Genomic DNA, 14,758 nt, shown 5'->3' on the forward strand with positions numbered 1-14,758 from the left:
CATAGATTTTACATTCATATTTGAAAATATATTTGCACCAAAATTAGTTTTTACAAAATGTATACATTTATATATATACAGTATATATTTATATATTTACAGAATAAATGGACTGCTACAATTGTCTGCATTTAAAGCACACATCCACATAGGCATCTGGCATAAACACACACACACACGTTTACACACACACTGGCTTTGGATCACCAACACAAGCTTCAGCCATTTTTGCCCCGCTCCTCCCTCTCTGCTCTCGTTCAGTGGCAGCCTGATGGACGATGGTTTCCATTGCAGGGTAAAGAAGGATCGTTTTCTTCTGTAAGGAGGAATAAATGGGATGAATATGAGAAATGAGCTACAAATAACTCACACTAAATATATTTTAGAGAGCTGTCTTCTGCAGCATTGAAATAGACTTAAATAGACAAAAAGACTGAAATGTACCCGGCGATAGTTTCTGTACATCTGGAACAAAATCAGGAATATCACCAAGAACAAAAACCCTAATCCCATCGCCATAGCAGTTTTGTTGCCAGAACTTGAATTTCCGCTCTTTACAGCACCTGTAGAAATGAACAAAACGGAGAATCAGTGAAAATGCAGTGCTTCTAATTTCAGCTCCTGATTCTACAAATGTTCTGAAAAGTAGGTTTGTACTATTTTATCATTTTTGGATTCACAGCATGCTGCTTTTATTTATTGGCATGTAAATGCTCATGCAAATATCATTTCCTTTACTGTAATATAACTGCTCTACCTACCCATCACATGAATTTGATAAGTCACGTTCCCCAGAACGCCTTGCTTCCCATAGAAGCGACACACCCATTCACCAGCATCTTTCTCAGTCACTTCTTGAATCCTGTAGCTCTTTGTCTTTTGAACAGAGGTCACCGTTTGAGTGTCGTTTGGTCCGTAAGTCACACGGAGCCATTCATAAGAAGTGATCTGGCTGGAGTTGCTGAGATGGCAGGTCAGGGTCACGGGTCCATTCCCGCTGGATGACGAGGATCTCGAAACTAAACATTAGAATTCAGAGAGAAATTCAGCATTCAGCAAATTCAGAATCCCACAAAACAGAAATGAACACCATTTTGATGATTAAAGGCCGATTCTAAAATTATTTAATTGCCGATAACTGATTTATGATATAGAAACTTTTTTTTAAATGAATAGCTGTTAAAAAAATTTGATGTATTATTATACTGAAACTATATGCAATTTTATGTAGGTTAGTTGCATCTATCTTTATGTGAAAATAGGCCTTTTGTCTTATTTTTAAAGTCACGTTCATAGAAATTCAGCTGAACAAATAAAAATAAACCACTTCACCCACTATTCTGAGTGTTCTCGTGATATATTATTCCACTCACCTCGAGTCACAACTAGCTCCATCCTTCTTTGTACTTTAATTCTCCCTCTATTCAATCCCTTCATCATTCCTGAGCATGTATACATCCCTTCATCTCCATCCTCCACTTTCTGTATAGTAGCTGATGCTGAGGGCCCAGCAGACTCACTGAAAGATGCAGGGAGAGGAAGACTAGAGTATGATGTTGCGGAGGTTCTCCTCCACATCACAGTGTACGAGATCAGACCATCAGTAAAGACACAGGGCAAGGAGACGGAAGAACCCACAGCAGCGTACACCACTGAAGAGTCATCCTGAGGGGTGACGATTCCTGGAAAACCAACGGATAAGGTGGATGAGTAACTGTTGCAGACGTTATTTTAAAGAAGAAGCTGGTATTTAAAACAACACTCACCTTTGACCTGTAGGGATGTGGTTGCCTCTACTACCCCACCTTTGTATGCAACCCGACAGGTCCAGTGTCCTGCATCTCTTTGAGACACGTCGGAGAGGCGGGTTCTACTTGTGAATATGCCATTTTGTTTCCAGTTAATGCTTACAAACTGTGTCCCAGGATTGATATCGCACTTTGCCTCCGTTATTAAGCCTTCAACCACTATGGCAGGAGAAAATGACGCTGTGAAGAAAGAGAAAATATTACCGATAAGGCTTCCGGAAGACAGCCAATGGCTTAAGAAAGAAGTGACAAATTCTTGGTTATTACCTCTTACAACTCTGAGACTGATGACCTTCACCATCTGAGTCTTTCCTTCAACTTCACAGACATACTTTCCTCCATCTTCGATTGTTGTTTCAGTGATGTGAAGGCTGTAATCAGACTTTCCGAAGTTCGAGATGGGGCAGTTAGCCCGTGGTGAGTCTCTAACCGGACGAAACTCTAACCCACTCTTATCTCGTCGCCAAACCGTCTTCAGTACACTAGGATATTGAGAAAGAGAGCAAGACATTAAAATGCTGTTGCTTTTGTGCCGATATATTTGACTAATAGATTGTCAGGTTTTGGATAATTGTGTTTATGGATGGATGGATGGATGAAATGATCTTACTTTCCAACTATCCTGCTCCAGTAGACTGCAGTAGGATGTGAGATCGCAGAAGTCTCGTCTACACATGGCAGCACTGCGACAGAACCCTGAGCTACAAACACTTCACGTTCCTGGCACTGACTACCTGCAGAACACAGAAAGATTGCACATTTAAATCTACAAGAAGATAGAATTTAAAATGAGGTGAGAGAGATAAAACAATATTTTACTCATTCATGGTACTCTAAAATGTCACGCTCACCTTCAAAAACCAGCGCTAGCCCCAGAACCATCAGGAAATGTGTCTTATTCATGTTTAGCTCTTCCAAGCAGATCAGTAAACGTATGCCGTCTCTGGTCTTTGTTCTTGAATATATAGTGTTGTGGGTGGTTGAGTGGGTTGGCAGGAGTTGCTCGCTGTAGGTAGTTCCTCTTCTTCTCTGCTTCTCAACATCACATGACTTCTGAAGATGCATGTAGTGAAACTGTTGATGTGCGGTCTGACTGACGTACTTTGGAAAAAGTTAGAGAGAAAGAGAGACACTGAGAGAGCAATAGAATGAGGGAGAGGCAACACTTTGAGGGTTTATTCTCCCACGGATTCACCAGGTCTATCTTGAATTTTCTCTCACCACGTGAAAATCTTTTAGCTGAAAGTATGTCAAACTTCAAAGAATGGAAACAAATGTGTTGATATAAAACAAAACAAAAAGCAATATGGAAAATTTACACAGGCAAGAATGTCTCTATAAATAATTAGGGTACTACACCTATGTAATTTAATTTATCTGCATAGCGCTTTGCACAATACATATCGTTTCAAAACAGAAAATGCATGCACTGTAAGAAAAACAAAATTGCATAGAAAACCAATCATATCCTGGATGCAAATTACTAGTAAATTTTTTGTTAAATTTGCAGACATTTCCTTCAACCCTAAAATACCACACAATGCAATGTGTCATTCAAAATATGTGCAGAGCCTGTAAAAAATCAAAACACAAAATTCCTTCACATTTACACATTAGGCTGTAGTTTTTACATACTTTTTTAGAGTATGTATGTATCATTATTAGTAATAGTATTTGATATTTTTATTTTATTTTCACATTTACACCTTTACATAAAAGACTATTTTTGCATGTAATCTTCCCTATACTATTTTCCTGTTTAACACTGTAAAGCTGCATTGGCACAACCAGTATTGTATAAAGCGCTATACAAATAAAGGCGACTTGACAATATTTTTCATGTATAATCTTTTATACACACACACACATATATATATATATACATATACATACATACAATCGTGGTCAGAATTATTGGCACCCTTGGTAAATATGATCAAAGAAGGCTGTGAAAATAAATCTGTATTGTTAATCCCTTTTGATCTTTCATTCAAAAAATTCACAAAATTCTATCCTGTCAAGCAAAAGATAACTGAGCTTCACAAATTAGAAAGTGATTTAAGAAAAGAGCCAGAGCAGTGAAAATGTCCATTTCCACCATCAGGGCAATAATTAAGAATTTCCAATCAACAGAAAATGTTACAAATCTGCCTGGAAGATGACGTGTGTCTATATAGTCCTAATGCACAGTGAGGAGGAGAGTTTGAGCGGCTAAAGGCTCTCCAAGGACCACAGCTGGAGAATTGCAGAAAATATTATATTGAGTCTCAGGGTCAGAAAACCTTAAAAAAAAAAAAATCAAACAGCACCTACACCACATGTTGTTTGGGAGGGTTTCAAATATATATATATATATATATATATATATACTTGCCATGGTTTTTCTTACATGCAAATACAACATAAATAATTTAGGCAACATACACAAAATTTATGCTGTTTTAGCATGCAATTAAATTCATGCCAAGTTTGTGGATGATGCAAAGCATGCACAATCCACAAAAAAGTGTGTGTGTGTGTGTGTGTGTGTGTGTGTATATATATATATATATTATTTTGCAATATTAAACAACAATGTAATGAAACCTTACCCACCCTAAACCAGTGGGTAAGAAACACAGATGGCATGTGTAATTTTAGCCTGCACCATGGCATCATTGTTTGTTTATGTGGTTGTGTAAGTGCTGCTTTCTGTTCTGTCAGCCTAGTATCAGTCCTGAGCTTCGGAATGCATTTGATTCAGCCGTTGATATGCGGATGTGCGATCAGCATATTCTAAAGCAGCACCACTTCCAGTAAAGGCAGAGAGCCTGTGTGCGAGTGACATGAATATGGGGGTTGGAGTTGTTTTGATGAAGAAAAGAGCTTGTGGCTGACTCAATCGCTCCCCTCCCATTTTTACTCTGTTTTTCACTCCTCCTATCTGTCACAAGCCAGTTCAAGAAATAGTATGTTTTGTAGTTTTTAGCATGCAGTGTACGACTCTCATAATCTGAAGCATTTAAACATCAAATTTCCTTCCTTTTTGTAAAGTGAATGATCTAAATGTGTTTACTAATGGATTTGTGAAGTTCTCACTGGTGTTCTAGTAGAGAAACAACAGTTGTTAATCATCACATTAACTACAGGTGTTATATTAACATTTGGCAACCATAAAGTGTCCAAATACAAGTTTAAAACATTCTTAATTTCTTGATATCTACCTATATAATGTATCATTTTTAACATTTGGATTTTTCTGAGGGCGCTGTACACCAGCTCGGTGACGTTAAAACTTTTAGCCAAGTGGAAACAGTAAGCTGGCTGTTGAATATGCAAATATGTAAATCCATGGAAAAAGCAGCAGGTAGGTATGCCTTCATGAGGTAAAGTATGGGAGGATAACCACAGATCTTGAGACTCTTTCATTCTGAGATTCTCATCATTTCCTTCCTTTGTGTATCTTGTGAGTTTTCATGCCCATTAGGCCCCCATTGCACACAAAAACATCCAAATATCAACCTTGGTCAACGTGAACCACTGCTATCTGGGACATGTTGTGGTTACATACAGCACACAGATATCAGCGTTCACTTTCATGCTCTCCGTCTCTTCAGATCAGAGGGGGTGATATGAGAGTGTGATGGGGTCTTTCCTATTCACTGTATGTGGCTGATACAGCCGATTTGAATAACAGGAGAGCTGGGGAAGACCTATGTGAGCCCCTGATGTGGAAAAAAGAGACTGTCACGAGTGGGTTATATTAGCATGCAGATAGCAGCGAGAATGGAACGTATTAACACTGATTATGCTTGATGGAGGGATTTTGACAGAGATATTACATATTCCTTCCCCACTGACCCCATCAGTCATTTTCTCAGAAGCACAGACACCAACATTCTCCAGATTCAGGTGTCTCACTTTCAATCCTTTGCTTTCTTGAACATGGATATGCTGAAGGAAATTATTATTTAGAATTATTCGAATACATATTTCATTTAAAGTTAAACATACTTCAGCAATTATTAAATGCATTTTCCACACGGAGATATTAAATATGGACATTTTAGTGACAGTAAGCGGCAAGTAGCAAATGTTCTTACTAAAGTTGTCTCTTAGTATTGTAGTTTTTAATTTTAAAACCATAAAATAATTTAAACTTTGCCTAAACATTTAAATATTTATTTATTCATTTAAATACGAAAAAAAAAATATATATACTGGTAATTTTCTGCCAGGACATTATCTGTTAACACATTTCTTTCAACCCTAAAACACAACACAATGCAATACATAATTAAAATAATAATTTAATAAGGGTAAAATAAATATATGACAAAATACATATATTAATAAAATACAGGTTTATGGGAAGATTCTTGTGTTAATTTAAGAAGAAAAAAGAAAGGTTGCAATTGTTAATAAAATTTAAAAAAAAATGGTAGTGTGATTATTTACAAGATGTCCATTATTTTGGGGATTCAATTTGTAAATATATGTATGATTAAACATTTTTACATTAGATTTTAATTATATGAAATATTTAAGAGTGCATTCAGAATCAAATGGGTATTGTAAGAGGCCTTATTTGCATATTCATAAAAACCCACTGACATTTTATTCAGAATGCCATGCAAAGTGTGGTTCAAAAGAATTTGTTTAGTGTATTACAGCCTCTTTTTAATAGCCAAAGTTCCATGAAAGCCAACAGTGGATTAAATGAGCTCAGTTTCATTAAACACTTTGAATCACACATTGCATTTCTCTATAGAGCTGTCAAAACGTAAGTTTATAGAATAGATGAATAGATAATCATCACATGCAAAGCATACGAGTCTCTGAGCATCTGCCTGTCAGCAGATTTGTCTGCCACTTACCGTCTCTTACATCATGGCATAGATCTGTTTCATCTAGAAAGTTTTGTCCTTATATAGAAGAGCCCAAAACGTGTTTTAAACTCAATGGACTTAAATGTGATTTCTTAAAGGGCTTTACAGTGTGAGAACCTGCTATTCACAAGGGCTTTAGATTACATAATTTAAAAACATTTCGAGATAAAGTTTGAAATTATCAAGGTGGAAATTCAGATATTAATATTCATTGTTGGTTATCACGACACCATCACATTTGGCTGAAACTGCTCCAATCTTCCTATTCAAATGTTTAATTTGTCCTCTGTGTACTGGAAGTAACAACCACAGATTTGCAGATCAAAGGCAGTCTGTTTCTAAAAAAATGTTTACTCACCAATAGCAAAACTCCTTCGAATACTGGCCAAGCACTTCACCCAATTTTTTGTTTCCACACACTGTCACTCATTTAAGTTGCGCCGTTTTTCTACATTTGCACGGTCATCCTACAAATGTTTTGATATTTTTGCATTTTAATTGAGGCCATTATTTTTCCTACGGCTTTCTCTCAAAAAACTCTTGGAGTGATCTGCATTCATTGAATTAGTTCTGTACTCAAAACTGTAATCCATTTAAACTACAGAGGTTTAAAAACTACCAATCGTGAATTTCATTACATGCATTTCTTTTCTAGATGGCAAGCTGACATGCCATTGCTATAGTGACAGGAATGCCATAGAGTGCAACAGACTAACTTTAAAACTGGACAAGAAGTTTATTGGCTTACATAGAGACAGTCTGTAAAATTTTTACTTTTAAATATAAATTTTGCCAAAGACAAACTACCGAAATATGCTGCAAAATATTAGGTGATTAAAATAGCACAGAACTTATCTAAGATTTAAAATACTTCTTCCTCATGACTTTATAAAACTTTAAGCTAAATTACATATTTGTACAAATTTCTCTCACTCAAAACTTTCCCATAAACGTTTAACACAAACTGCTTGGAGCTTGTTTTGTGCAAATGTACATGCAAATTAAAATGGAAAATTCAAGGTTCAGTCAAGGTCTGCGCGCATTTCCTCTGACATTAACTTCTTTTAACTTGACAATCATAATTCTTAGTGATCTTTTGAGTTAATTCTGAAACTGTATTGGAAACCATGTGCATACGCACATGCAACCTGGCAGTTGTCAACAAAACATTTCATCATTAGGTTTGCTTTTTCCACCTGATGTGGTTAAGTCACAGTCACTTCGGTGGATGTAGGGTGTCAATTTCAGTTAAGAGGTTTAAAAAAAAAAAAAAAAAGTCAGAAGCTGCAAAATACTTGAAGCATTTTTGAACGGAGCATAAAATGAGATGAAGCAACCCCAAAAGACTGTATTTGGAATATTACCCAATCTTTATTTGCATTAGAATATCGAATACAAAAAGACAGATCTTTAGTTTTTGTATCCTCGGCTGGCTCTGCGACCACGGGCACGCTCGAACTTCTTGCCTTTGGAGCGAACATAGGGCCTAGAAGACAGAGAAACATACTGTGAGTTAAAGGGTTCATCAAAATGATCAACTTACATCAAACAAGTTTATGAAGGCTTAAAATTAAAGTGCATTTTGTTTCCATACTTGGTATGGCTGTGGGGGGTTCCAGTAGCTTTCCCAAAATGCCTGTACACCTCTCTGGCCTTACGGGGTCCTGCGGACAAACCAGACAAATGCATTAACCCTGAGCTTAGCTCAAAACATCTAAATAGAAACAATTAAGCAACTCATTCAGGACACAAGCAGTTATAAAAAATAACTGAGAATGTTACGAGCATACTGACTGAACAGAATTTGTACTGAAGTTGTATCCTTGCTTTATGCTCACGTACCTGACAACAGAACGGTGCCATGTCCTCTAGGTGAAGTAAGTGCCAGCTGGTCAAAGGTCATGATCTGTCCACCAGCCTTCAAGATCCTGCTGCGAGCACGGTCGGTCAACTTCAGGGCACACACCTGTGAGAAGACGCAGGAAAGAGAAATGATCATTAAGACGTTCAGGCAACCTCACACTCTGTGCTCTCATCGTCAGGTGAAATACAACTAAAATACTCTGCAGTTGTTAAAACGTCAAGGCACCCAAGAGAGACTTCAGGAATGCTTGTATCACAAAAACAACTACAGTCACCAAGACACAAAGCAGTGAACACAGCACCACTGTTTGTATTGGATTACTAAAAGCATCATTATCCTGGAAATCCAAGGCAAATCTTTACTGTGAAATTCAGAATCAGTGTACATTCATTTAAAGAGAAAAATTGCATATATAATTCACATTAAATTTTCCTTTGTTGCATTCTCAGCTCATTTTATACTCTGATACAGCAGTTGTATACTTTTTATGCATGTCAATACTATTAAGCATTCAGAGCTAATGTTATGAAAAACTAAGAAACATTTCAACATCATATATTAATATACTTAATATAATTATACACATGTAATTATACAATTACTATAATTTATGCATTTTATTTTATACTGAAGCAAAATGTGTCTTCATTCCCTAAAAAAGTGATTTAGTGAAAAAGAAAGCCTTTTCATTTACTGAAAATAGGACTACACAATATGAGGGTAAAATCTAATTATGACTTTTCTAATAAAAATGAATGAAAATGCAATTAAATAAAAATAATAATAATAAAAAATGACAGGTTTGCTGTGCTTGTTTGTAGGGCTGCACAATTTGGCCAAAACTTTGACAACACGGCTATTAAATTATAAAAACAATATATAATACATTGTTGTTGTTCTTATTACTAGTACTCAAAAATACATTAAACAAAGATTTTAAGAAAAACTATCATCATTTTAAATTCTACATTTTCAACCGTTCAACTGTTTTGTTGATAACTGCTTCCCATCACAAGTATGGAAAGATGAGTGGTGTATGCTGCGGTCCCAAATGCACGTTAAACACTTATAAAAGGAACAAAAACAATGTCATTGTGCACACATGCTGAGATACTGCTGTATCAAATGCCTTTCTATTACCATCTTTTTTCTGCATAAATGCATCAGATTGGACAAACCATGATTGAACGTGCACTGGGTCATGTTTGCATGGACTACAGCAAGCTGAACTATGAAACAATTGACCACAAACTTTGCAGAGTTCCATGAACTCACTGTTTCTCAAACAGCAAGCTGGATCACATTAGGCGGCTTCAGCAAACGTCCAGGAGAGCCACAGGATGACTTAAGCCCTATTTGTATGATAGTTGTGGAAACATCAGCAAAAATAAATCTGCATGGCTCCTTAGTCAAAAATTCCTTAGACAAGCCATAAATTAATATTTAAATTTATAATAGGAAAATTTCATATTTATGTATTATTCATTTAAATATCCTATTTAATGACAGGAAAATGGACACGCTATTGGTTTAAATTTTTTTTTCTGTGCTGCATTTTGTGTCAAAACGATAGATGTCATTTAAATTAGAAATAAGTTAATGCATCCTCTTATTTACATAAGGTAAGAATTTGACCCAGGTACCTGGTTTCATTTTTTTATGTATATCGTACATATTTTAAAATTATATTGAATTTCTGTTGCAATAACGGACCATTTCAAATGCTCTTCTTTTTGTTCTTAACGGCTCCCAATCACTGTAGTATAGTGGTGATGAAATATTGTTATTGCAGCATTGTTCTTGGGTCCATCTTTAAAATGCATGTAGATTACCACAAAGCACAACTGTTACAGCACGGTGCTTGGCAGTGGTTAAAATGCATTTAACAAATTACTTTTGGATTTATGCCCTCTTACAATCTCAGAGATGTGGATTCAGAGGTCAATTAAATTATCACACGACCTTGGTGTTTATCAAGAAAACAGTAGGTAATTTGGCCAGAAAATTTCACTCAGTGCTGGTAGAAAAATACAGAAATACTGGATTGAAACGGCAGTAAAATCACTGACCAGTCCCTGCAAATGCTGAAAACACCCTACATCCCCACGAAAAAAATGTCCATCTGAATAGGACATTACAAATTAAAAATTAAAATAATCAAACTCAATTATAATGCTAAAATACACAAAATCTAACTAAAGTCATTTTCACCTTACAGTTCTTATAACTTTAAAAACCCAAAATTATTTATGGTTAAAGTATATATTGACACTCCCAATTTGTTAAAAAAAAAAAAGCTTTTTAATACAAGAAAAAAATAATTATATTTGGCCCATATGGGAGGGGGGCACCGTATTATAAGATTTCTGCTATACAATAAAATAACAATAAAAAAATAATTAATTTAAATTCCTTAAACCGAGGGCACTTTTAACTTGCTTTTTTGGACCAAAGTCTGCAATCACCGGGTTCAATCAAACAGTTCAGCATCTCATGAAAAAAATCATACGAATACATGGGCAGAATCAGAAACAAGACAGTTGTGAGGACGGACGGACCTTGAACTCAAAGCTTATATGACATTCATTACACTTTCAATGTCTGGTCTTACCTTTAGTTTAGGGATTTTCTGAATTCTAACATCATCAGTAATAGTTCCCACAACAACAGCAGTCAGGTTTTCACGGCCTGGAAGCTTCATCTTACGGATCTAGAGGCAAAAAGAAAAAAAGCAGCGAAGTTTGCATGAGACAAAAAAAAAAAACTTGCTCACTTGAGATCAGTCTTTTTAAACAAAGCATGATTACCTGCTTTCTAAAGTAACAAAGCTTAACACACAACAGGGCAAACGTAAATGAGATCTGCATATACAGGAGTAAAACTCACCAGTCGGGACAAGGCCAGAGGGGGGCGGTTGGACTTGCTCATGAAGAGCCTCCTCAGAATGACTTTGTTGAAGGGAGCATCAGAACGGCGAGACAGGAATCTGTACAACTACAAAACCACATAAAAAATGCATTGGTAAAAAATTAAAGCAACAGACAACTTATGCAATCAGCCACAGAAATGCACATTTTCAAACCTAAGTTCCAAAGTGTTTTGAGTTTCATTATAGTTCTCACCTTGACCAAGAGCCTCAGGTATATATCCTGACTTTTGGGCTCCTTCCTGTGAACCTTACGGTCCTTGTTGTGTCTGATGTCAACTCCCTATTCGATCAAACAAAATAATCAATTACACGCACACCAACACAAAGAATCATTAAACAGTGGAGCTGGGTGTCAGATGTAGCACGTTCTCAATACATCACTATAGCAAAGAACTTAACTAGCCACAGTGACACATATTTGAGCAATGGGTCGTGAAATGAAAACAACTTCACAGCACTCATATTAATACATCGGTCTCAGATATGCAGCAACTCGCGTGGCTCGGAGAAGAGCAAAGTTAGCTTAGCCAGCACGAGTTTGCTCAAGTACTCTTCCTTCCGTCTAGGCAATTAATTGAAATGCCAGCAAATGTTTTATGAATATCTGGGTATACAAAATCTTAGTGGCACGTGGTCGTCAGCCATCCGTAAGTCTTTTAACACGAAACACATGACCGTGAATCTCATCTCCACGGCCCGATGTGCGTTACCCGACATTTACTCATTCATTTTACACACAATTCACGATACACATATTTTTTTCATTTGCATCGCTATGTAATGCTTCTAAACATCATCTGCGGCAGAATTAGAAGAGATATAGCTGAGGATGGAGGTAGATTTCGGACACCGGTACATACCGTGAGAAATCAAGCTACCTACCATCTTGGACTCAGAGTGAAAAGGGAAAAGGAAAGCTCGCGAGAGAACGTCGTACAGAGAGATTACGGAACGCGATGAGTCATGTGACTGCAAAGGCGAGTCCGGATTGGTCGAAGAACAATCGTGCGCTGGCCTGGCGCACCACCGTGACCGCATACAGAGCTCTCGGAACATATCTAAACTATTTTAAGTGCACTTTTTGTTGAAAGTCATTCTAAAACGCGTTTAACTAAACAAATAAATGAACATGTAGGGCATATACTCAGCTGCGCGGTCTGTCGTAGCTACATAACGTTTAAAAGAGGGTGATTGCAAGGTACATGAATACATGTCTTTAATGTAATCTTTAATGTTATGTAGAGAAATTACATTTGCAAACGTTTTTTTTTATTATTTTATTTTTTTTCTCAGCAAATTTTAATGACTGGTAGGCTAAGGTAAAATTACCACTAAGACAGAAACAAAGATTTTTACTTTTAAGCAGCTGAAAAAAACGTACAATTGACTTTTGAAAGATAAGCCACAGTGTTTTCTTTCAAAAAAAAAATTATAATGTATGTCCCTGATAAATAAATACATTCAATACATGCAATAATAATAATAATATCATTGTAGTTCCCCCATCATATAGTAACCAAATTCCTATTGTTTTATTTGAAGAAATCTATAAACTCTCTCTCTTAGATTGAGAATGAAATTCAATTTCATTTTCTGAACTCTGCTTTTAGATCTTTTTGTGAACGATTCATCTGTGTACTGCCCACATATCAAAATCCAATCAACAACCGATGCATAGAACCAAGTCCCTTCTTGTTTGATATGCAGTTTTACTCCAATTTTTGTCACAATGTTGAAGTAAATATCTTTCGCTACCACCGTTTCATCCCAAGTTTAATGTTTCTAAAAGAATACGCGTGAATGGGGTAAGAAATAATGTATGTTTATTGTGTAGTAATTGTAGTAATTTAAATGATTAATTAATTTGTGGTTTACCCACTCCAATAGAATGGAGTCAAGCTAAATTATTTGTTTAAATCGCATAAAATTAAACTTCAGCCAGCTTTAATGCATCCATTATGTTTAATATGTACATAGTTGCATATGCATGTTGCATATGTTGATTTAAGAAAGTTAAATGCAAAGCCAAGCAGCTGCAGAATAAAGCCTAAGTCAAGAAGTCACTCTTCTGTTGCTTGAAATGACTTAAGAAGACAGTCCAGCCAAGAGCAACTCCAACAAAAACAGTGCGAGCCACCGGCGGGATCAGCGAGAAGTTCACAGCCTGAGACATGAGAAAATGAGGAAACCTCTTACAAACAGAATAGATGTATGAACGAATGGATGGACTACTGTAGTACCTGCATTGTTGACCAATAGCCTACACTACTCCAGTCTACCAGAGAGAGAGAGAGAGAAAAAAATAGTCAATCAATGTGTCAGAATTGATCCTGAACCTTTAATATTTACATTTATGTAGAATAGTTCCTGTGTTCCTTGTGTTTACCTTATAAGAGGTCCAGAATGTATTTCTCCAGTCTTCAAGGGGATCCTCTGCACCTTCCAAAGTGCTCAGCCCTTTAGAAGTGTAATAAATGCTGTAAAAAATTTCCGACTATGAATTCATTCATATGCACAGATTTATGTTTATGCATTGATTTCCTTCAATTATATAAGTGGAAGTATGATAAAAAAACCTCTGGTTCTCACCAATGTAGAAAGCACTTATTGTCATAGGGGCTGCAAACAGTTGGTCCAGAAACACTTTAAGTGACACTCTTCTGATCCCTCCTCCTGGAAACATCCTCTCCAGTCCCCGTAGACAATGGTAATTGAAGTTGGCATGGAAACAGAACCCAACCAGCGCCACCCGAGCAGTCTGGGCCCAGTCGATGCTGTCAAGCTGTGGAGCATGTTGCATTGGATCTGATGGTTTATTTTCTTCCCAAGCTTTTTTATTTCCCTCTGATTCACTTATTTTGCTATCATCATCTGTCTCTGCTTCTCCAGCCACAGTAAATCCCTCAGCGGATGTGTTGGCGGTATCTTGTCCCACTCAATCCAGTACTGTCCCTTTGTCCTGAGCTTTTCCCATCATGCTTTGCTGAATGAGGTCTGCTGTGGCAAAAAGCGTTGTGTATCCCACCACATTGGAGATATGGATGGGATTTGAACAAAGCCCATGCTCTGTTCATGATGACTACTAGACAGGGATGATAAATATTTTAATAAACTGAAGTATGCACATTGTTTTGGCCTGATCTACAATAAATGTCATTTCATCCATTTTTGATTTTTGAAATTTTTTTTTTTTTTACAAATGACGATATGATAGATGATAGATAGATAGATAGTTAGATACACTCTAAAAAATGCTGGGTTAAATATAACCCAGCGCTGGGTGCTGGGT

General features: G+C 36.5%; 2 protein-coding genes and 1 pseudogene across 2 annotated transcripts; all 3 read right to left on the minus strand.

The window, feature by feature from the left end:
- Positions 1-43: 43 nt before the first annotated feature.
- LOC107678130 (T-cell surface glycoprotein CD4-like) lies at positions 44-2,722 on the minus strand. Its single transcript, XM_016473295.1, has 8 exons — positions 2,660-2,722; positions 2,419-2,542; positions 2,076-2,290; positions 1,767-1,988; positions 1,374-1,682; positions 762-1,019; positions 445-563; positions 44-316 (listed from the first exon to the last, which is right to left on the minus strand). Exons 1-8 carry the CDS (start codon positions 2,709-2,711, stop codon positions 182-184), a joined length of 1,434 nt encoding a protein of 477 aa, XP_016328781.1. The 5' UTR covers positions 2,712-2,722; the 3' UTR covers positions 44-181.
- A 5,301-nt stretch (positions 2,723-8,023) lies between these two features.
- LOC107678133 (60S ribosomal protein L18-like) lies at positions 8,024-12,444 on the minus strand. The gene is made up of 7 exons (XM_016473298.1): positions 12,352-12,444; positions 11,663-11,749; positions 11,427-11,534; positions 11,152-11,250; positions 8,519-8,642; positions 8,271-8,340; positions 8,024-8,162 (listed from the first exon to the last, which is right to left on the minus strand). The coding sequence occupies exons 1-7, from the start codon at positions 12,352-12,354 to the stop codon at positions 8,087-8,089; spliced, it is 567 nt and encodes a 188-aa protein (XP_016328784.1). The 5' UTR covers positions 12,355-12,444; the 3' UTR covers positions 8,024-8,086.
- A 1,072-nt stretch (positions 12,445-13,516) lies between these two features.
- On the minus strand, positions 13,517-14,543 carry LOC107678121 (mpv17-like protein; annotated as a pseudogene).
- Positions 14,544-14,758: the final 215 nt, after the last annotated feature.

The sequence above is a fragment of the Sinocyclocheilus anshuiensis genome, unplaced genomic scaffold, assembly GCF_001515605.1.
Source record: "Sinocyclocheilus anshuiensis isolate Anshui unplaced genomic scaffold, SAMN03320099.WGS_v1.1 scaffold1512, whole genome shotgun sequence".
Taxonomy (NCBI): domain Eukaryota; kingdom Metazoa; phylum Chordata; class Actinopteri; order Cypriniformes; family Cyprinidae; genus Sinocyclocheilus; species Sinocyclocheilus anshuiensis.